We start from the raw sequence: 23104 nt of genomic DNA, 5'->3' as shown, positions 1-23104 counted from the left end.
TCCTGTAGATTCAAAGGAAACTAAATTTGACAAGATCAACTGCCTGTAATCCCTTGGAAAATAGCCCCTGGCACGTGGAGGAAGTGCTAAGAATTAGCATCAAGAGTGAACTAAGCACATCCCAGCACATCCCGGTGGACAGCCTCCATCCCAAGCCACCCCTCACCCTGGAGCCTGCTGGGGCTCCTCACTGCACAGCTCCAGGACAGCACCTTCCTCTCCTCTGTGTCACAACACACTGCTGTGATCCTTCCCTGGCCAGGATCCTCGGAAATACGGAGTTCCAAAGGCAACAGTCCCTGCTGTCAGCCCTGGGCACACACAGACACACGCCCTGGCAAGCAGCAGCAGCCTCTGTGCCACGCAGACGGACAGACAGACATGGGGATGAGCTCTGGGAGGAGGGCAGCATCCTTGGCAGGGCACCTGGCTGCTCACAGACCAGGTGAGGCACCAGCTGGGGAGCCAGACCAGGCCCTGGGCCCTTGTCCAGGAGCAATGCTGAGCACCCAGCCTGCCTCGAGCTGCCTCCCCTCTGCTCAGCCAGGGCAGGAGGACGGGCAGAGTCCAGGCAAGGGCCAGCTCCTGGCTGCCTGCTTACCCTCCGAGAAGCAGGGCTTGCCCAGCCCTCAGCACAGGGAGAAAAGGCTGGCAGGGGAAGCCAGAGGATGGCTCGGGGGTGATGGGTCTTGCCAGCCCAGCAGCCTCAGTACAGCACCCAGCTCAGAAGTTTCTGCTGCTGCCCAACACATGTGGCACACAAGGAATGTTCTGCTTGGCCTCCCCTGCTCTGTGATGGACACCAAGGTCTGCTCAGGGGAAGGAGAAGTCACTGTAGGAATCCTCAGGGGATTCTGACAGATCCTCACACTTGTGCTAGGCACTGCTGGATTCAGCCCAGGTCACTGCCAGAGCCTCCGTGGGTGTTGCCCAGGCTGGCCCGGGCTGTGCCAGGGCAGAGCACGGTGGTTAACCCAGACCCTGCAAGCAGCAGCAGGCAAGGAGACCAGTCCAACCAGTTCTCCACCACAGCCACCCACACAGCTGCACCTGGGCCTGGGCCTGGGCCTGAAATGCTGGGCAGGACCTCCCTGCCCCTGCAGGTGCCAGCCTGAGCACAGCTCTGGGAGACACCCCCAGAGCCCTGCCAGGGCCCTCAGCCCCAGGGTACCCCAGCCTGGCAGCCCCAGCCCAGCTCCATCTCCAGCAGGGACTGAGCTCCCTCCTGCCACCACTGCTGCCCCACGGGAGGAGGGTCAGGGGTGGGCAGCCTTCTTCCCATCCCACTTGTTCCAGCCTGGAAATGCTGATCCAGGGGCAAAGCTGATCCCAGAGTAGGTTGTGCCTCACCCAGGCACATTCCCAGCTCTGTTTGGGGGCTTGGATTCATCTCCTGGAGGATAGACCTGGGGCTGGCTGCTCCTGCAGGGCTCCAGACACACCAGGAGTGCTGTGGGAATTCACACCACAGCCACTTCATTCGTGTTCAGAACAGGATTTTTCCCCGTGTGCCAGGGTGCAGATGCCTGGTTTAACAGGGCAGTCACAGCCAGCAGCTGCCTCTGGCTGCTCACACAGCTGAGCAGCCCCTGCAGGGACACAGAGCAGGCACAGCTGCCTGAGGGAGCTCGGTGAGCACAGAACATTCCAGGGCAGGAAGGTTTCAGAAACCATCCCGGGCTGAGCTCTCACGAGAGACAGGCAGAGGCTGGAGGAAGGCATGCCCTGGCTATCAGCTTGGCCTCTCTGTTGGGTTTTTACAGAGGGGATGGCAGGTGAACATGGCCCATAAATGATTTACTGTGACCTCTGAAGACCATTTGGCTTCTTGGATGACAAGGAACTTGCCCCCCCCTGTGCCTCTCCCCTCCTGAGCACCCTCTGCACAGCATTCCTCCAGATCAGTTTTCTTTCCATTTCACCTCCTTGCTTTTGAACTTCTTCATTCTTGAGCTCATCCCCCTGGGCTGTGATGCACCAAAATCAAAGCGCTGTGCAAACCTCCCGTGTCATCACACACCCAGAGCTGCTTCTGGCCAGACACTGCAGGGGAAACTCCACTTTTAAGGTTCAAAATTACTCTACAGAGAAGTGGGTGTCACAGCAGAGCTAGGGAAGGACCTTTACAACCAATTTAACCTCTGGGAAGTAGGAGAAACACAGGAACAACCAGTGAGTACAGATGCAGAGGGTGGTTGGGGTTTGGTCTCCAACTGTTTGGCACCTGGAAACAGCTTGGAGCTGTTTATAAAATACCTGTGGAAAAGCAGTTTGTGCATCTCCTCACCCTGTAAGGCCCCTGCTCATGATAGCTCATATTTACACCTAATAAAACCAAGGGCCCATCTCAAGCAGCACCCACCACATCCCCAGGGAGCCCTCTGCACCCACCAGGGATGCTCTGCTCTGTGGAGATGCTGCAGGGCCAGCAGGTACAGGCAGCCCAGGCCAAGGCTTACAAAGGATACCTGATCTTAGCAGCTGGAGACTGAGCCTGTGACACCTGAGCTGGCCTCAGCCACAGGGAAACCCTTCTGAGCGTCTCCAAAGCTGTGGAGAACAGTGGGGCATGAAATCAGGGCCCCCAGACAGCCCCCTGGGAGGAATCAGAGCCTCACCAGCCTCTGCTTGCCTTGCAGACACCCAGGACTGCACCTGTTCATGCAATTCCCATTCCAGCCTTTTCCCCCCTTCTGGAGCAGTTTTCGTACTCCACAAGCCAAAGTGAATTCCCAAAGCCTCAGAAGAGCCTAGCTGGAAAAACTGCCTCAGCACGGGGATAAGAGGACACTTGATTTTCTGGAGTCTGAAATTACTGGGTCCTCAAACCTTGTTTTGCTTCACCTCATCTTTGCCCACTGTTAAGCAGAGGGGAAGTGCAAAGGCCCCAGGACTGCTCCCTGCAGGTGGAATTAAGACCCATGGAAGAGCTCCCCAGGCTGGGGCAGGCTCAGCACCCTGCCAGGGTCTGCAGGGGCCGGGGGGCTCTGGATGCAGCTCAGCTCCAAGGGATCTTTCCCCAGAAACCAGGGGTGGCCCAGTCCAGCCCAGCATGAATGGGCAGCCCATGTTCCATTCCTTTGGATCTTTCTAAATACAGAGAGGTTCCCACCACGCCATCTCCTGAACAGCCCAGTCCCAGGGCTGTTGTGGACTGCTCATCCCCTTCAGACATCAAAAGGAGCTGTCTGCTTCCCACCCCGCGGCTCTCCGGGCTCACCCCAGCATCCCGCGGTGAGTGCCTTCATTCCAGGGCATTCCTCAAGCCCCAGAGCTAACGCAGGACATCAGGGCAATTCCCTGCAGCAGTTAACGCCTTAGCCTAATTCTCCTCTCCCCAGAGGATTAGCGAGGCTGTAATAGCACTAAATAAATTCACTAATGGCAGATTCTCAGGACACTTTGTCTGGAAAACTTCTAACTTACAGGATGCAGCCTGCACATTTGGCCTCAATGCCCGGTGACACGGCTGAAGGGAGCTGCTCCCAAACAGAGCGATTGCATCTGAACAAGATGTGTCCTAGCTCATTAACGAGGCAATGAGGTAATTAAACACCTGCCTGGAGAGGCAGCCGTCACACACATGGCACAGCTGCAGAAGGAACCCACGGAATCAGGGTGGGAGATCAGAGATTTTGGAGTGTTTCTTTCAAAGCTGCTTTGCCCAAACAGGAGTGCCCTGGAGAAGGGACCATCCCTGCACATGCTGGGATGAAGCATCAGGCACCCAGCCCGTGTTGGGATGATGGAAAGTTAAACACCAGGGCAGGTCTGCTCTGCACACCCAGGTGTGAGACAAAGGCCCTGCAGTGAGCAAAATCCCTGCAGGATGGTGTATTGCAGGTGGTGGCCAACCAAAACACGAGCTTGGAACAGCTCACAGATGTTCCTGCTGGGAGAACAACCCCAGAGAGCTGACTGGAGCAGCAGGAGAGGGGCCCAGGCAGGGGCACCCCATCCAGCCAGACCTGCAGGCCCTTGGGAGGGAGGGTGCTCACACCAGGCAGGAAGGATGATGCTTTCAGACACCCTCCAAAACAAACCAAGCTCCTGGAAGGGCTCTGCTTACACCACAGGGCTGTCAGGGAGAGGAGACAAACCCTTCCAGGGTGACTAAGGCAGGGGACAGAACGGTAACAGCCCCAGCAAAACCCCTTCCAACCCCTTTGTGAAGGCAGCCAAGAACACTGGAGCCAAGGGGGCTCATACTCCAAACTGCAGCTTCCAGCCCAGAGCCCCGGGTGCTTTCCAGTCACACATAAACCTCCTGCAAAGCTCCAATTGTGAGCTGCTGTTGCCTGACTCAGCAGCAAGTGCTTCTGTGTCACAGGCAGGGACCAGAGCAGGATGAATGTGTCTGCCACAGCTAATTCTGCGTGCCCAGGCCTCACCTTCCCCGACTTAATTTGATGCTCTGAGAAAATTAGACGTTCCCCTGCTTCTGTGGAAAAAGGCAAGCACTGAAGGTAATTCAGAGGCTTTGATGCTGCTCTTTAGTCATTCGGGCTCCCTAGACTGACCACGGGCAGGGATGGGAGTCACTAATCCTCTTGCACGGCGTGTGAGCCCCAGGCAAAGAGCTGTGTCTGTGCCGGGCATGGCCAGCAACGTCCTGCAGCCCACAAGGCAGGGACAAGATCATTTCCAGAGCACAAATTTTGACTTTAATAACCCCAGCACCTCGGGTGCTCAGCAGTGGAGGAGTTTGATGAAGATCCCAGTGTGGCAGTGCCTGGAAATGACAAGTGCACGCTCAGACCTGGCTCTGGGTTTGAATGGATGCACTGGGGAACGTGAAACTGTGCCCAGGGCTGCCCGTGCACAACAGACCGTACATGACACCCTTTGGAAGGGGTTTAAACCTCCCTCTCTGAGCCATTACTGCTTCTTAGGCCAGAGGTGGGAAGGTTTTCACAGCGGGTCCCTCGCAGCAGCCCAGGGAGGGGCCGGGGATGGACACAACCCCCTCCCTCCCACACGGAGTTCGCACTTGGGCTCGGCTCTAACCGAGCACCAGCACTGAGCAGGGCCACAAAGAAAATCCCCAAAGCGAACACACAGAGTCAGCAGCTGCAGGGGTGGATGCTCCCGAACAAGGATTTCCCTGCTCTGTCCCCACCCAAATCCCGTCGCCATCAGCTTCCCCGAGCGCCGAGTGACAGCAGCGGTCACTCCACGGCTGTGCAGCACCGAGCCCCTGCTCAGGCACAAAAGCAGCAAAGTCAGGCCCAGGAAGCCTCACCCGAAGAGGGGCAGGGAGGGGCTGCATTTCTCAGAGCCGCTCACCCTCGGCGTGGTTTGGGTGAGCCCCGAGGCCGGAGCGCAGCGGAGCCTCGGCCGGGGCGCGTCCCCGGGAGCGCTGCGGGGCCGGCTCGGGGGAGCCACCGAACCCGCCGGTACCAAACCTGGACCTGCCAGCACCGAACCCCCAGTACCGAACCCGCCAGTGCCAGGAGAGGCGCTGGGGCAGAGCCCCCGGGCTCTCAGCTGGGCAGCCGCAGCCCCAGCACCTCCTCAGCCCCGAGCGCTGCTGCTGCTCTGCCGCAGCCCCGGGACCGCCCGAGCACCGCGGCTGCTCCCAACCCCGTTCTGCCGGGATCCCAGCACCATCGCCCCCTCCCTCCCAGCCGGGTCACAAAGGGCTTTTCTTTGGCAGGAAAACCGGCCTCCAGCTGTTCTTGTTTGAAAGCGGCAATCCCACCTTGAAGAAAGACGGGTATCAAATCAACTCAGTCCTTAAGTGAGCAAACACCTCAATTACAGCCCGGCTGCACCCCCCCAGTACCTTGTGCTGACCGGGCAGCTCAAGAGCTGTGAGGGAGCACAGAAACCCCTCAGCAGATGCATCTTATCCCAAGAATGAATTCTACTCCCACTGCAGTTGGACAGGGACTTCCCACTCCTCAATTCAGCACCTGCCAGTCAAAACTAAAAGCTCCAAAAAACCACAACTCCAGAGACACAGCCACAAAGGCCCCAGAGAACTCCTGGCAGTGCCCCCCTGGGATGTCCCACAGCTGGAGCAGCTTGGATTAGGCAACAATTTTCTAGCAACACAATCCCTTTTTAAAAATACCCCCAATCCTTTTTTCAAAGGAGGCAGACACTGTTATTTAGGAGCTCCCAGGACAGACTGTTACAACCCCAATGCCACCTTTCAGTTCTTTCACTGCTCAGTTTGCCTCACTTCTGTCCCCCATGAGTCCTTCGAGACACATCCACAGTCCCCAAACCACTCAGAGTGCACAAGCAGAAATAACAGACAGGTCAGACACAGGTCTGTCACTGGTGGTGGAGTGAGGGCCACGATGAACATCTCATTCCCATTTTAATAGACGCAGTGGTACCAGGCATGGCTAGATCAGCCTGTAATTAAAATTCCAGTGCTAATCCCAAAGAAACTCCATAGGAAAAGTTGATTGAAAGCAATCCTCTTGACATTCTGCTGGAGTTTCCTGTTTTGGGTGCAATCACGTGGCCTCCTTGCCAATTAATTCATGGAAAGAACGCAAGCACTTTAAAGGAACAGCCATGAAGGAGCAGTGCACAAAGGAAGTTTCCAAGCCCCACAGCATGCTCTGAACCTTGCCCCGGCTGTTCCAGGCCTAACACCTGGGCAGGCCCAGGGGAATTGGTTTGTCCTGCACACCAGACACTTCACCTGCCTGCCCTGTGAGCCTCACCTGGGCCAGCCCAGGCTCCACTGCAGGGTTAAAGCCTCAGCTTTGTCAGTCTGGTCTGGTCTGTATAGCACAGGTGACTTCAGTAATAATTTTTTTCCCCCTTTACATTTTTAGGTTACTTTTCCTGAGCCTCATCAGCACATTCCATGATTTAAGGCACAGCACTGCTCACAAACCCCACTCCATTCACTTTCCACTAACATTACACCAAAACAAACATGCCAAGGCACTCGGAGTGGTGTTATCTGAGCCCTGGGGCAGAACATGCTCCTCCAGAGCTAAGTGGCCATTCCCCAGGGGCTCAGAGCCCCAGGAGATGGTGTGACCTCAATTCTGTGAGAGCTTGGGAGGCAGTGCTCAATGTTCCTAATACAAACTACACGCCTCAGAGGTCAGGAATAAAACTTTATTGTTTTAAATTTCTTATCTGTGTTCAACTCATCGGTTACCTGTCAAAAAAGGTTTGGCAGAAAGAGGCCAATTGCTCTCAGGTTTTTTAAGTGTAACTAGAAAGTGGAACCAATCCAGGCACAACAGAGATCCGTGGAAGGAAAGCAGTTTGGTGCAAACCAAAGAACACTTCTGAGATTTGATCCAAAAGCTGAGACGAGCAGCTCAGTGGACACAGGGACCAGGTGAGCCTGGTCACTGTGGGCCTGTCCTTGCCTAAAAGGAAATGGGCTTCATGGGGAAGAAAAAGCTCCCAGTCAAGACCAAATTTTCTAGAAATTGCCATCTGATGAATAAAGTCTTCCACATTTCTTTCACCTGTACGCTTCCCTTTCTTCTTAAAATGCCCCTGGAATCCAGAGACAAAGGGAACTGACTACAACACCAGAAATGCCCATATTGTTTCCATGTTGCCAAAATTAAACAAGAAGTTCCTCCTCCTCCCACCTCTTTCTGAGCACACAGTCCTTCTGTACTTGGAGAACTCACAAATCAGATCAACTTGGAACAAAGCAAACATTCATATTGAAATAATGAGAATTGTTAATTCCCCCCATTCATCTGACATGCACCTTGCAAAGAAAATTCCCATTACAAAAAACCCCCAATAATTCAAAACAGTCCTTCCGTTTCCAACTCCAGTGCCTAAAAAAGGAGAAAAACACAAAGTCCACACTACCAGAACAAACTGTTGCTTCACCTGCCAGCTACAGGCTGAGTGAAAACCCACACAATGCTGGTTCCAAAGGCTTTATTTAGGAACAGTTCTGTTCTATTTAGGAACATGTGCTGTGGGATTTTTTTTGAAGTGATCACAATTATGAAATTATCTGCACTTTCAAAGTGCCCATCCCCGTGGCACCTGGGTGCTTTATAAAAAATGCTGTCTGGCATGACAGAGATGAATTATCACTCACAAACCTACTGGTCTCTTCTGTTCCTTATCCCTAATTTCAGATGTAGCTACTGACCAGGGACAAGAAACAAAGCAGCAGAAGAACTCCAGAAAAAGATAATCTTGTTTTCAGGCAAGGTTTAGATCAGAGACAAAACAAACACTAAGAGACCCAAATTCCCAAGAAGAGCGAGTAGCTATTTCTAAAGCCACCCATGAAGCTATTTTCCCAGGAAAATACTTTCAGGAATAGGTTCTATACTGTATTTAGGTATTTAACAAAGTGTGTATGAATAAAGAAGGGTGCTGTTGGCCCAGAGTACAAATTCACCACCACAGCAAGAGTAACCATTAACATTTGACATTTGCCATCCTTATTGACAAGGAAAGAGGCTCTATTTTGTCATTTCTGAATGTTACATTCTTAAAAAACAGAGACTTCTGGGTTGAAGGGGAAGAAGTTTCCCCCTTGGCTACTGTTCCACACCCATTGTGTGGGAGCCTCACCTTGCTGGTTTAGATCTGCATCTACTTCTGCCTCCCAATTATACCCCAATTTCTAGATCAGAAAACCAAATTATAGTGTCAAATAATGGGGCAGAGGCAGGAATCAAATTGTATCTATGCCCTGGTCCACGGTAAGTAGATGTGTACCAGCCCTGGACAGGCCAATGATCACAAAACCTCTCCAAGCAGAAAGGAATTTCTCCGTGCTCCAGGTTATTTTCAGCTGTTTATAGTGTACGTTTGTTTCTAAGTAAGGGTTTGTCTTTACTAGACTGGGAGAGAATGTGTGTGCACAGACAAACACAGGACACAGGGGAGAAGACAGTAAAACTTCCCTCTGTTGGTTTCAGGTGCAGGGATTTGTGTCCTAGAACCTCTTGGAGCTTTTCCTTCAATACAGAATAAAACCTCTGCTCCTCTGGGGGTCCTGGTTAACTTTTGAATCCAAAAATGCCCTTGATATATCCCGTGAGGCCACTCTTGGCCTTCTGCTCCACCTTGTCCTCCAGAGGAGGGAAAGCAACATGGTTAAGGGCGAGGTCAAAGAACAAGGGTTTGCATGGAATGGGCTGGAATCCTGGTGGGAAGTGCACGAGGCTGACTTGCTTGCTGACCAGGGAAGGATCCAGGCAGAAAGTCTCAAACCGTTCCGAGAGTGGCTGCAAGAGACCGAGGCAGGGACACAAATTAAATTCCAGTCACACCAAAAGGGTCAAACGTCAAACAGGACTGAACAGCAGCTGAGACAGGGAAAGTTCAAGCTCCTTTGTGAGACCTCTGAGGATTTTGGAAAATTATTTAACCTCCTGTCAAAGCACAGCTGCAGGATCTCTGGAAAACCCTCCCAATTGCAGAGAGAAAGCTAAATAAAGAAAGCTGCCACACTGGAAGCTGCAAGCAGCCTCCCAGCTCCTTCCCCACTGCGTCAGGTACCTTCAGCACCAAGCCAAATAAAATCACCTAAACAACACCAGTCATGACCAAATCCCCAGCAATGGGACATTTCTTGTGTTGTGAGTGAGACTCAGGTAACAGGATAAAGGTGATGGTCACTAAGAGCACAGCTGGGATTTGCCTGAGCTCTTGGCTCTTACCTTGCCATCCTTGACCTGAGATGGAGATTCAGTCTCATGAGGATCATTTGCATCTGCAAAATTGAACAGAAGGGGGTAAGAACAACAGGCTTGACCTTGGTGCAGAGTAAGGCTGCCTCAGGAAGCAGCTGTGCTCCAGGCTTAGCCATGATCCCTGCTCTCTGGGATGCACAGGACAGTATTTTCAGCAGAATCAACTTGATTTACAGAGTAAGCACCACACACACTCATCTACACACAACAAAGCCTTGCAGTGGTGCAGCTTCTCCTTCACACTGTCACGAGAAGGCCTGGAAAGCAGCACAGACTTGAGTAAAGCACCCAGCAGAAGATGATGAAAACACTTCAGGGGGTGTCTGCTAAAGCAACACAAAGGCAATAAAGGAGGCAACACATTCCTTGTCCTGGATTTCCAGCAGCAGGCGCAGCAAAAACAGCAGCCCAAGAAATCACAGAATTCATCCACCCCTGTTGACCAGGCTGACACTGAGAGAGAAGATCACTGCTCTTCCTCTTCTTAGTAGTTTGCCCAGCCAGGCAGAACTGGGATGAGCAAGGCTAAAGTGTTTGCAGCAAAAAAATGAAACACTAAACTGTTCTGTGCAGGTTCCCAAAACGGGCACACATCCCCAGGAAGGGTTTTATAATCCTGGGAAGGAAGCAAGATGCCAATGTCCAGTCACTGCCTGCCTACCTGCACTACACACAGCTAGAAGCAGCTACAACTGAGGGGAAAAGTACTTTTCCAGAGCCCACGTGAATGGTGATGGAAAAACATTTGGAACTTAGAAATGAAATAAAAGGAATGAAATAGCTGCAGGGGCTTTAGTCAAGACATATTAAGCCAAGAGTTCTAGTACAGCTGTGTTACTCACCTAAAATAGCTGCTGCTTGCAAGGAATACTTTTCTGCATTGACTTGAGTGATGAGATCCTGCACATCAGGCAGCTCCTAGAGAATTAAAGAAAATTATTTGAGAGCCTGAAATATGCCAGTCTAAGAGTCGGAACAAAGGTAAAACCAGACAGAGTGAGAACTAAGAAATTAACTCCTAGTGTTGATAAGCTTTCCCAGAAAGGGGAAGAGCTACAGCATTGTGCTTCAGGCACTACAGATGTTGTATAAGAGAAAATGCACAGGTGAGAAAATGTGGTAAATTGTACTGGAGTTGGTTCAAGTCTGTCCCTCCTCCAAGCAAGCAGCCAGATGAAGTGTCCCCACGTCACTAGAAAGTCTCTACTATAATGAACATTATCCTTCTCCCCATTTAAAGATCAGTCTTGAACTGTAATAGCCTGGCATTAACTAATAAATGGTAGGACAGAGCTGCTCATAAAACTCCAGCTGCAGGACTGGGTTGGTACCTTCAGGCTGTTCCTGTGAGCTCCAGCTCCCGACTGAACCTCGCGGGCGTATTTGAGAACCCTCTCGTACAACACGAGGGCCTCACTCCACTTCTTCACCAGGACATAGGACTGGGCAATGAAGAAACACCTGCAACAGCCAAGAGAGCATTCCTGACGTGTGTGTTATCTACACCTCCTGCCAGCTGAAATGACTGACAATAGGAGATATCCTTAAGCACCAGTGGGCAGCTTCCCATCAGGAACCAGTCTCAAAGCTGCATCAAAGGCCTGCACAGCACACAGAGCTGTGGAATTACAACCTTTGAAGGTGTCATGTGTGCTAAAGAAAACCTGGCTGCTTCTCAGTCACCTGTAAGCTTTGTACACGAGTGTCTTCAATCCGATCTCCTTTTGGAAGTTCTTGTCTTCTTCTAGGCCAGGAAGTTGTGTCAGTTCCGCAAGGTTCTGTGCAAAAAAGAATCAGAATACCAAATGCAGGCATTGCCTTCCTCTGGAATCTGCTAGACTAAGAGAAAGCTGCCCCTTCTGACAAGTCAACAGAACACTCCCAGGGAAATAGTTTCCAGTTTTCTAATTATCAGTTTTCTAACCTTGTGAAGGACTCTCATTGAAACCTGTGCAAGTTGCCCTCAGGACAGACTTCCTAACACAAACAGGAATTAGGACAAAGAGTCCTTAGACTTCACATGAACTAATTCTTTCAAAAGGCATTTCCCTCTCCCATTCACAACTGCTTCAGCCATAGGCTCCCACCCGACTGCAAAATTATGGGAGAAACTGAGAACCTGCTCATGAAGAACAAGCATTTTTAGCTGCTACTCTCCCTGGCCAACAGAAACCAAGGCAGCTCTAAGGCTGCTGTACAACAGTCACAAAAACTATTTTAGAACTCTCAGAGTGCACAACAAAGGACACTCATTCAAGCAGCAGGTTCTGCTCATAACTAACAGAGGGTTTTTGTGTTTCATGCAGACATTGAACATCTCTGAGGCACTTGAAGGCACTCAGCCGCTCTTCAGACTTCACGGTAGTAGAAATTGCAGAATACAGTGTTGTATTTATACAATTTCCTTTTGTTCTCTGGCTGTTTTCTCAGCAGTACCTGCAGGATGATGTCGTAGAGGCGGATGAGGTCCTGCGGCCGCGGCGAGCGCTTGCCGTCCTCGTCGGAGCGCTGCTGCTGCAGCAGGGCCTTCTGCAGGGACTTGGCCATGCTCTCGTTGCGCTTGATGGCCGTGGACAGCTTGATGTAGGTCAAATAACTGCCAAAATAAAGAGAAATCCCATCAGCACTGCCAGAGCTGCTCTGAGTTCTGAGCTGGTGGCAGAAGGTCAATGTGAGAGTCTGGAGTAAAATGTTTACAAAGCTGCCCAATTTAGATCCTTATCTGTACAGTCACCCTTTGGGATCCCAGAGGTCCAGAACAAAAACCTCATAAAACAAAACCAAACAGAAATAAAATCTTGACATAAGAACGTGGCTTCCACACACTAGCAGTGGCAGCAATGTTTGCCCATTACCTGTGTAAGTACTGGATGTTGGACACCTTCCCAGAATCATTTTCCAGAGAGTGTTCTCGCTGCTTCTGTGGGCAATGGAGACAAAACACTGCATGATTTACTTAAAACTGGCAGCCAAGGGATGAAAAATAGAACAACTCAAGGTTTGGATAAGCCATGGAAGCACTAATAGACTTCTAGGGAAAAGAGGGACAGCTTCTCCAGTGCTATTCCCCTCTTCCAGTTCTGATGAGAGTAAATTCAAAATTTTCAGCTCTTTATTAAAGAAATCCTAGCAAGTTTAACACTGTACCAGCCCCAAGGAAATACAGTGTCACTGGAAGTAGAAACTGATGTTTGCTGCTTACCTGGTCTGGTTTCAATTCTTCCCGAACAGCCTGAATGGCATCTCTGCACTCACTGAGTAAAGACTCAAACAAACGTTCTTTTGTCTCCTCATTTTCTGCCTAAGAGCAAAGGAGAGTCAAGACAGATCAGAATTTTTTGTATGATGCATGAATTAACTAAGGAGGTTAAACAAAGTTTCTCCCATATTCTAACAACTCCACGAGTAGTTAGAAGTCCAATCTGTGCCTGTCTGCAACATATTCTTGGGGGAAATCTGCCAGAAATCCTGGAGAATGGGATTGGTGCTGGGAACTGAACAGCAGTGAAGGCCTAGGAGACACAGCTCACGGCCTCATTCCTGCACCAGTTCCCTTCCTTCCCTTCTTGGATGGCACCTGCACTGCTCCCTGAGCTGAGGCTGGACTGCACTGTGGGAAAGGCCCAGCAACAGAAGAGTTGAGCTGTCCTGAACTGGCAAATCACCAATGCAGACAGCTCTTGTTATGCTGATTTAATTTTTCCCGTGTGGTAAGAACATGCAGATGATTATCTTGCTTCCACTCCCACTCTAGAAATGCTCACAGTTGCAATAACTAGCTTGTTTGAAGCATTTTTTACAGTAACCCTGTATTTTAGCTGCAGGAGTAACCGAGTGCTTTTCTGCTGTCACCAGAAGTTTTGTTTAAAAAAAAAGTGAAAAGCAGCTTTTGGCTTTCTGCTCCAAAACCAGAACTTGAAAACAACTTTTAGAAGACAAGTTGAAGCCTGATCTCTGCCTAATTTATTGGTGTATTGTGTATCCAATTAAACAAGCTCCCAAACTCAGCCTTCATTCAGATGCTGAGAAAGAAACCAGGTGGAGATTGCAAGACTCACTGATTCAGCAAGAAAAAACTGCTCAGAAGCAAACCTTAGTGATTGAAGGAGAATTCAAGAGCAGCAGCACCATGTTCTACCACTCCCATGTCAAGTAACAGTGTAACATGAGCTTTGCTGCAATAAATTTGCACTTGTCCAAAAGAATAAGAAACTGTCTAAAACTGTGCTCACTTGTCTTCTGTGCAGCTCTGCAGTCTCTGCCTCTCCACTTCCCACGTTCACAAACCCAATCAGTAATTTTATTTTTACTCCCTCACTAAGCCTCAGGTATTCTGTGATGGAGGCGGTTTTTTGGGTTTGGGTTTTTCTGTTTTTAATTTAAGATTTGCTGTGAGAATTTTTAAGGTGGGACTGACTCCTGAGAACAACCAGAGACAAGTCTGACTGCATTCTCAACCTCACCCAGAGCAGCACAGCAATTTCACTGTAAGCACAAAAATGAAAACAGACACAGCCAGATCATCATTCAGGCACAAACAGGGCAAGGGCTGGGCCCTGCAATGAAACAAAGGCTTTCCTTTCCGGGCAAAAACTCCTCAAGCTGATTCTGTGCATAAACACACATGTTCTGATTTGGGAGATATCAGATCATAGGAAAGAGACACAAGTGCTGCAGCTGGTGACTCAACTGTCCTGGCAGAACTGCACAGGTTCATCTTAGAGGGTTCACAGAAACCAACCCCACTGAACCCAATTCCAAAAGTGTGGAGTGCTCAGCTGTCAGGTTTGCTTTGGTCTGAACCACTGTGTAACATCTCTGACAGTTATTGCCACCCATTTTTGCTGCAATCTAGAGATGAGCACACAATCCTTGAGGCAATACCAGGCAGGAGCACACCTGTGTCATGCTGCTCTGCAACCTTGTCAGTTCATCCTGGTGAGAGCCAATGGGCTCTCAAATGTTGCCTTCAAATCTATAAAAGGACTGACACAAGCAATTTTAAACCTGGATTCCTGTTTTAGTTTGGCTTATTTGTTCTGTTCCTCCCATTACCAATAAGGAAACAAAGTATAATTGCAGTGGGAGACTCCATTTTTATACAAAACACACTGGTTTTACTCCTAATTAAACCCTGCAGAGCACTGCTGTTAAGTCAGGGTTTCAGCTCAGTGAAGATGAGCAGAAAGGTGCCAAAAATCCCAGGAAGCACAATTCATTCACCTGAAGCTGGACTGCCCACCACAGCTGACACAACTCCAGAACTGCTGCCAAAAAGGCAAGTTTTAGCTCTCTGGGAATGTAAATAGTGCTGCTGCAGGCTCAGCTCTCCCCAGCCCACTTAGCTCCTCTGTTTAGTCAGAGCTTCTCAGAAATGCAAAGTGAGAGGAGAACAAATTCAATCTGTTCTGCCACTACTTTGGAGAGCAATTAAACTGAAAAAGTCCAACTGTCAGCTGCCAGGGTGGAAGTTAAACGAGGGAAAACTGAACTCTGAGCTGTACTTCCACCTGCTGGCCACTTATGTGCTTCCTGAAACCAAATCCATTCATCAACATCCAACTCCTGACATTATGGGTAACACCCACGTTTCCCACCCAGCCATATCCTGTTTATCCTAATCACACTCTTCTTACCACTATCTCCTGCTCTGGTCTTATCCCTCTATAGGGTTTTTGTTTTATCATTTCTATTTATCATTATTATTCTCCTGGTGATAAAAGGTTTTTAACGCTGAAAAAATCCCATTTTTCATGGCAAGAGTTGTTAGTGAAGATCCTTCCACTGCCTTTTCCAACTCTGAGTGTGTATGCAGCCAGTGAAAAGCAGGACACCTCATCTGGTCACCATTTCCAAGGAAAAAACATGTGCAAACTTTGACTACAGTACTAAACACATGCACAGTATGTACCCCTGCAAGCTCCAGTGAGCTGGGCTTCAATGATCTTTGCAGTCCTTCCCAACTCAGGATATTCTATGATTCTATGAAGTGTTTCAGAACCATTACGTGTGAAGTTGATTTACATCCTGACATTTATCAATCCACATCCTGCTTTTGAAGATTTCCGTAAGTCAGTAAGAGAATGGAATAGATCTCACAGCACTTGCTACACCTGGCAAGTGGCTATTTGTTACTGAAGAAAGCATGGTCAATATGTATTTTTATTTTGGCTACTCTGAAGTTGGAGCATTTGAGCAAGATGCTTAAAGAAATTAGAAGAGTAATTCAAAACCAGTTACTCTTAAAAATGTAACCTTCATTTCAAGTGATGTACTAATAATAATGGTTATCACCCTGCTGCTGGAAAGCAGCACAGAATGTTCCAAGGAGCAGGAATACTGAGAACAGATCTCCCAGACTCCTCCACCCAGCAGACTGTGAGAGCTATCCCCAGCTGACACTTCAGCTTTGGGTTATAATCAGTATTCCCCCCGTTTCACCTTCAGCCTTCCAGCCCCAAGTTTGAAAAGAATGAGATTCCTCAAAAGCTTTTAGTTCAGGTTCCAGGTATTGCACAGCAGGAAAGAGGATGGTTAGCAGGGCAGGATGGAGAGGGCTGTGGGGTTACCTGAGCGATTGCTGCCTCGTTGTCAGCCAGCCCCAGCAGGAAGATCCTCACTTTGTCAATCTTCACTGGGACAGTTCTCCCTCTCCACTCCACCTCACTCATCGTGGCTGCCTGCTTTGCCCGAGTCTGGGTGATCAGTGCCTGCACAAACACACTGAGCTTAGAGCCTGAACTTACAGGGATGCAAAACTCAACCTCCCGAATTCATGTTAGACTTGAGTACTTTGAAATCAAAGGGCTTTTTGGGAAAATGTTGTTTCCCACAGAGCCTAGGCCTGCTTGCTCACGTCTGTTCTGTTCTGGCTCTTGAATGGTTTGCTGCAGCAATATTCACACTCAGCACAGAAATAATGAATATTTCAAGTGGAGGCATGCAAATAAATTACCTCCAGTTTTTCTGCAAGAAGACCTTCAGTGCCACCAGACCTCAGTCTCATCTGCATCAACTCATTCATGGCAGACTGGTCACCTGAGAGAATCAATAAATTGAGATCACATTTCCACTTGACTTCAAAATGACTTTCATATACAGTAACTAATAATTAGATTTTATACTGGCAGTTTAGCAACAAGCTTGCAGTTTCATTCTGCCTTCATAGGCAAGCTACCACAAACTGTTATTCTGTCTTTCTACACATAACCACAGGTGCTCTTGCAAAATGAGGCCATTGCTAAATTGTCCCAGAACAAAATGCAGAATTTTCCCCAAATATTACAGCCTCAATGTCACTTAACCTGGGGTTTAACTGAGTCAATATTGCTCTCCTGTGAACAGATGAGGGCCCCTTCCCTTACCAATGTTGTAGGCACAGTAGCGGATGTTGGGTGAGATCTCCTCCACACGCTGGTTATACAGCACAGCCTGCTCTTCTGTGAAAGCATTGGCCAGTTTCTCATAGATGGTCCTAGAGCAAAGGACAAACATTAACACTGCACAGTGTGGCACTTGTGAGGTGCTATCCTAAGGGAACAGTTCGTGCCTGTGCTCTGGAGGGTGCTATTTCATCAGTAACCTCCCAGTTAAGCACAATTAACTGAACGACCCCCAGAGTTGCTGTACATAACTGAAGTGATCAAATGCTATTTACTGAATGAAGCTGAAGTGAGGGACTCACTTGCACTTGTTGAAAGCCTCCATTGCTGCCTTCCACTCCTGGTGCTCGAAGCGCAGCATCCCGGTGAGATACGCCATGTACGCCTGCACACAGAGCGAGGAGGGCACGTCACCTCCAGGGCCACCCTCAGCACGAGGGCTGCTGGGGCTCCTGCACTCAGTGACTAAACCTTGCCCTTTTCACTGGGGCTTCCCACAAGAGACAGCTGATCTGGATGACAGGTTACAGCCACCTACCTCTTCTCCTTTAACTGACTCTGCTGCACTTCTAAGGAAGCACAGGATCACAAAATGGAATCACAGAATGGAATGGGTTGGAAAGGAGCTTAAAGATTATCGAGTTCCAATCTCCCCGCCATGGACAGGGACCCCTTCCACTAGAAAGACTGCCCAGAAATTAAAGGACAAGATTGCCCAGAAATTAAAGCAAAGATATTTGTTTGTTATGCAATTGTCCACCGATGTCACAAAACTTTTTTCCCCACCAATATGCTATACAATGGCAGTTTAATTAACTGAGTGTAGCACTGCAGCCCCTTGTTCAAAGAGATCACAACAGTTGATCCTGTTTTCCAGGAACTGAACCCCCAAATCTTTCATTCTAGGTGGCTTCTTCAGCATATTTAACAAAGAGGTAACTCAGCAGATAAGCACTTTCTTAGGCTGTGTGACCCTCAATTCTTTGTACTTTTATTATCTATTGAGAGACAGTAATTATTTCTTCCCCCCAAATTCCAAAGGCTCCTTGTTCAGCCTTTGCTGTACAACAAGACAAAGGTATCAGTGGCTACCTGAGCCTCCAGCTTTGTCTTGGCATCCACCCTGTTGCTCTCGCAGAGCCTCTCCAGCTCCTCGGCGTGCTTCACGGCCTTGCGCAGCCGCGACAGCAAATGGAAGCGCTTGCGGGGCTCCGTGTTGGCCTCCTGCTTCAGCTGCATGGCATAGCTCCAGGCCCTCTCTGCATCCATCAGGATCAGCAGCAAATACCTGCAGGGCACAGCAGGACAAGAATCACACTCAGACAGGAGCTGGTGGTGATGCGTTTGCTCTGCCAAGCTCAGCAGCAGAGGTTCAGCTTGGTTAGTGAGAGGCAGATGCTTTTACTTCTTGAAGTTCCAAGCACACAAAGTCTTGTTAATTCCTGACTGGTTTCTGCTGTGTTTCTCACTCAGAAGTGTAATTAACACCAAGGAAGAGAATGAGGTATCATTCTGTAGTACTACAGACACTAGAAAGACAAGGATTTATCATTTTAGGCCACCCTTTTATCTAGTTGAATATGTTTTTAACAACACAGGCGAATGCAGCACCATGTGTTGTTTTCCCACTAGAAAAGACAAGACAGAAAACATGTCAAGTATTCCTAAAAGATGGGAAGGGAACCCAAAATCCTGGCTATTCTGCACATATTCTGTCAGACAAGCATGCTGTCAAATTTAAGAGGATTTAAGTAAAACTTGCAGAGAAGCATTTCTGTTCAAAGGATGGGATTGCATCTCCAACCACAACCTTGCTGGTCACACAATTTACATTACCAGCATTCCCATGGCTACCTTGCAACAAACCTGAATAAGCATTTCCTCTTCAGGAATTCACTGATTATGAAAAGAATCCATTTTAGCAACTATAAGGAAAGAGAAGGAACAGGCTGTTGCTGCCCCTTCTTCTCCCATTGGTTGAAGCTGGATTTGAGCAGTGTCTCTTGCACCAGCACTACAGCCTGAACTTTTATTAATATCAACAAAGACAAACCTCTGAAAAGAAATATTCTGGATGATATTGCACAGAATAATTTTCCACCTGAAACAGAAATTTCTGAAAGGAAACTCTGCAGTAACATACTGAATTCTCAGTCCCATTACCTGTTGTCTGAGAGAATCTCCTCAGTTACTTTCCTCCCAGTGAATTTGTGCCTGTTGCCCATCTTGAAGTTGAGAGTTTTGCGGAGCCGCCTCAGCCTGCGGGAGCAGTAACCCCTAAAAAAGACAACCACGGTCAGTCTGGCCAAAGGACAACTTTGCTTCTGTTTACTGCTCCATCCAAATAGAAAAAAACAGAAAGACTAATGTACCAAGCAATGTTTTAGCAATTAAAACTCCATGTGTGACATATGGCAGCTCAAAAACTACCTGTAAAGCAGCAATTAATAGAAAACAAGGTAAGAAGACATGTAGTTATTCATGATATTGAAAAATCAAGGTGATGTGCTTATTACTAACTCCTTTAGGTGTGTTATTTTTTAACACTGAGTTCTGGAGGAGTGCAGTGCCTGTCAGGAGGTGTGAACACAAGCTCCTGTGGCCAGTGGAGATGCCAGAGCCAGTCTGCACAGCACATCCAAGGAGATCAGCACACACAGCCTCGCGTGGAACAGCCTGTCAGGGGCATTCACCAGGGGCTGACATTTGAAATGAAATGAAGCCAGGCCCAGGAGCAGCTCCCAACACTGACCTGTACCTCTGGAAGTCCCCATGCCTCAGGCCGTGCTGCTGCTGCGACTCCTTCACGATCTGCAGGACTGCGGCTTGCGTTAAGGCACACTCAGTGCAGCTGCCACCCCAAAATGACAGCAGGGAACCCCACTGACCCCCAAAACAAACACTCCCAACGGTGGGGCACCCCAAAACCTCCTAAAAGCAGGGAGCTGAGGGAGCTGATGGTTCTGAAGCTCTCCCCAGTCAGAGCTCCTGACTGTCAGCAGAGACCAAGACAAAGCTCCAGCACCTCCTGCAGACACCCACGGGAGCGCTGCTGTCACCAGAGCTCACTCTGGGATAAGCAGCTGAGCCAAAAAACCCGTCCAGGATGAGCCCTGACTGCCCCAGCCTGGCTGCAGGACCTCCCCAGCCACGCTTGTGATGCAGTTTTGTAGGAAAAACTGAGGCAGAGAAGATTTCCTGCCCCAGAATGTCCCATTGGTCAGGAAAAGGATAAAAACACCCTCAACACAATCACTGCTGATCCCCCAGCACAGCTTCCACAAAAAAGTGTCTTCTGAGCACAGAACCTCATAAAAAGTTTTTGGAAATAACTCCAGGGCTGATTTTCTCAATTTTTCAGCACATTTCTAGCTTTCTGCACGTTGCTGTAACAAGTGACACAAAGCACTGCCCTGTGGCCTGGGGCACCCTCACTCCATCATTTCCATCCAGTCCCTGCATCCTTCAGTGGATCTGCACAGTTCCTTTATTCCCTCAGTTACTCCTACCAAATAAAACCATGCCACACTTTAATAAATCTGATGTTTTTCATTCAGTTTACAAGGCAGGTTATTTTGTGAAATAAAATCTCCACCATACACAAGAAATCTCTGTGCTATGTATATTCATATCCTAAAACTTCCAAGCTTTTTTCAAGCTTTACCAAGAAGCCTTTAAAGAAAACCCACAACACAAAACCAGACTGTACAACAACCCCAACAAAAGAACAACTATAACTACACCTAAGAGACTACCAAACATTTAAAGTTTAAAATGTCAGATGTCTAGCAAAGTGTTTTCTTGGGACTACACCTCAAAGAAAGTCTCTGAAGTATTAAAAACTTGCACCAATAGTTATTACACTGAATTATTCTGTATCTGCAGAATCAAGTCAAACTGCAATGTCCCAACACAGCTCTCCTCATCCCTGCTGTCTACCCAAGAGTTTTTTTCAGACTCTCTTTTATCCTGCACAGTTAATTGCTGAATTCATATCCCCTGAACTTTTTTTATTTTTGCATTGACTTGGACATTCCCAACATTTCCATGGCAATTGCTACGTCTGCACCTCACCCGACAGTCACTGACTGCACACCTGCCGTATGCCACGTGGAAATCCGCAGCCTGATTTCCCTCGGGCTTCCCTCTGACCCAGAAGATAAAACCCAGCTCTATCACAGCTGTGCAGCTGGGCTGCTTTCACACCCAAGTTTCACCTCCAAAACCTCCACGAGCTTTACATGCCGAGATTTCAGAAAGACTAAATCTGCAGGGGCCGGTCCGGCACCTCAGTGCTCCTGGCAGAGATTTTTTTATGTGTTACTGCTCACTTTAAGCTGCATTATCAGCACGAGTAGCTCGCGACTGGCCGGCTCTTACCCTAGAGCACAGGGCCCAGCACACAGCTCCGCTGTGGAGACTGGCGCCAGCTGTCACCCGGCTCAGAAAGAGACGCAGCACAGGTAGATCGTAATTCCATAAATCAGCAAAGACAGGCTGACCCGTTTTAACCAAACCGAACCCTCACGCAGGCCCAGGCCAGCACCGCCCGCATCTCCGGGGTGCCCCTGCACGGGCCCGAAGCCGGCCCAGGGGGAGTTCCCGCCGCCCGCCGTCCCTGCCCGCCCGGGGCCCCGTGAGCCCCGCGCTGCCGCCACGTCCCCCCGCCGCCCACGGCGCCGGGCCTGCCACGTCCCCCCGCCGCCGCCGCGCAGGATGCTCTCCAGGCCCAGGCTATCTCCGAGACCGTCGGGCTGCGGCCCCGCCGGCCGTTCGTTCTCCTTGTTGTCCTTGCCGTCCTTGTGGTCCTTGTTCTCCTCCGCCCCGGCCCCGCGGCCGCCGCCGCCTCCCTGACGCTCCGCCGCCATCTTGCGCCAGGGCCGCGGCCGCGGTGCATGACGGGCCGGGGAGCGGCGCGAGAGCCGCGCGGGGGCTGCCGGGAACGGGGAGGACCGGGGGAAGCCCGCGAGGGGCGATGGCGGGGCCGCCCCTCAGGCAGGGCTGGGACACGGCCCCGCGGGCCTCTGCCCGTGTCCCGCTCATCTGTGCCGGGCTGAGCCTCAGGCAGGGCTGGGACACAGCCCCGCGGGCCTCTGCCCGTGTCCCGCTCATCCGCTCCGGGCTGAGCCCCCCGGCTCCGTCACTGTGCTCTGCCCCAGCGCCACCCCCCAGTGCTGACGCCAAAATCAGCCCCAAGAGTCACCACCCCCAACCCTGCTCTGCTCACCCACCCCAGGACTGACCCTTCACACCCCAAAATCAGCCTCAGGGTCACCCTTCTCGATCCTGTCCCACTCATTCCCTTCGAATGACCTCCAGCCCCAGGGTCAGCCCCTCGCCCCCGAATCCCCTAACCCACCGCAGCATGACCCCACACCGGCCATGCTGTTGCTGCTGTCCCTCCCCGGTGCTGTGGCAGTCCCTGAGGAACCTCTCCATCCATCCTTTTGCTTTTTCCCGGGGTACTTGGAGCCTGCTGCTCTGGGCAGCCCTTCAGGAGAGGGGGTTTAAATTCCTCCAGGCTAAACACTAAAAACAATCCCCACCTCCAGCTGCCTTAACCCCTTTGGGCTGTGCACCTGCTCAAAGAAGAGTCTGCAGTTATCTCACCTAATCCTGGAGCTATTTCTTGGTGTAAGCCCTCAGGACCAGGCCCTTTTGCACATGGGGTTGAACATCTCATTCGGGACAAACACTACACTTAATTGAGCACCTAACTGTAATATTTACATAAACCTTTATAAGTACAAACTACTCCAAGAGCTGCTCACACCAGGCTTGTGCCCCCAGACCCGTCTCTGCCTGCCTGGCTGCACTTTGCTGTCACACTACAAGAAACAATTTGGCTCCTTTCCCCTTCCAAGGGCTCCGCTGTGACCTGTTATTCCTGATTTCAAACTTCCTCTTTCCTCTCACAGACAGCAAAGCTCAAAGGAAAAAAAAAAAAAAGAAATAAAAATCAACCATGTCCTCAAGTTGCAGCTTTCTGTACAAATCTTTTAAACTCTCTGCTCCAGGCTCCAGATGCATCTCCCAGGGATTCATTCCCTGTCTGAAACA

The 23104-nt window shown here is 49.8% G+C and overlaps 1 protein-coding gene across 1 annotated transcript; it reads right to left on the bottom strand.

Annotated features, from left to right (window-relative positions):
* Positions 1-7867: 7867 nt before the first annotated feature.
* Positions 7868-21951, bottom strand: SRP68 (signal recognition particle 68). Its single transcript, XM_063409001.1, has 16 exons — positions 21765-21951; positions 19797-19863; positions 19208-19321; positions 18137-18332; positions 17347-17429; positions 17027-17136; positions 16618-16700; positions 16232-16372; positions 12865-12963; positions 12518-12582; positions 12099-12258; positions 11346-11440; positions 10994-11123; positions 10505-10580; positions 9630-9682; positions 7868-9194 (listed from the first exon to the last, which is right to left on the bottom strand). The coding sequence occupies exons 1-16, from the start codon at positions 21910-21912 to the stop codon at positions 8967-8969; spliced, it is 1848 nt and encodes a 615-aa protein (XP_063265071.1). The 5' UTR covers positions 21913-21951; the 3' UTR covers positions 7868-8966.
* Positions 21952-23104: the final 1153 nt, after the last annotated feature.

This window comes from Prinia subflava, chromosome 12 (genome assembly GCF_021018805.1).
Source record: "Prinia subflava isolate CZ2003 ecotype Zambia chromosome 12, Cam_Psub_1.2, whole genome shotgun sequence".
Lineage (NCBI taxonomy): Eukaryota > Metazoa > Chordata > Aves > Passeriformes > Cisticolidae > Prinia > Prinia subflava.
This window is presented reverse-complemented; position numbering and strand designations above follow the sequence as displayed.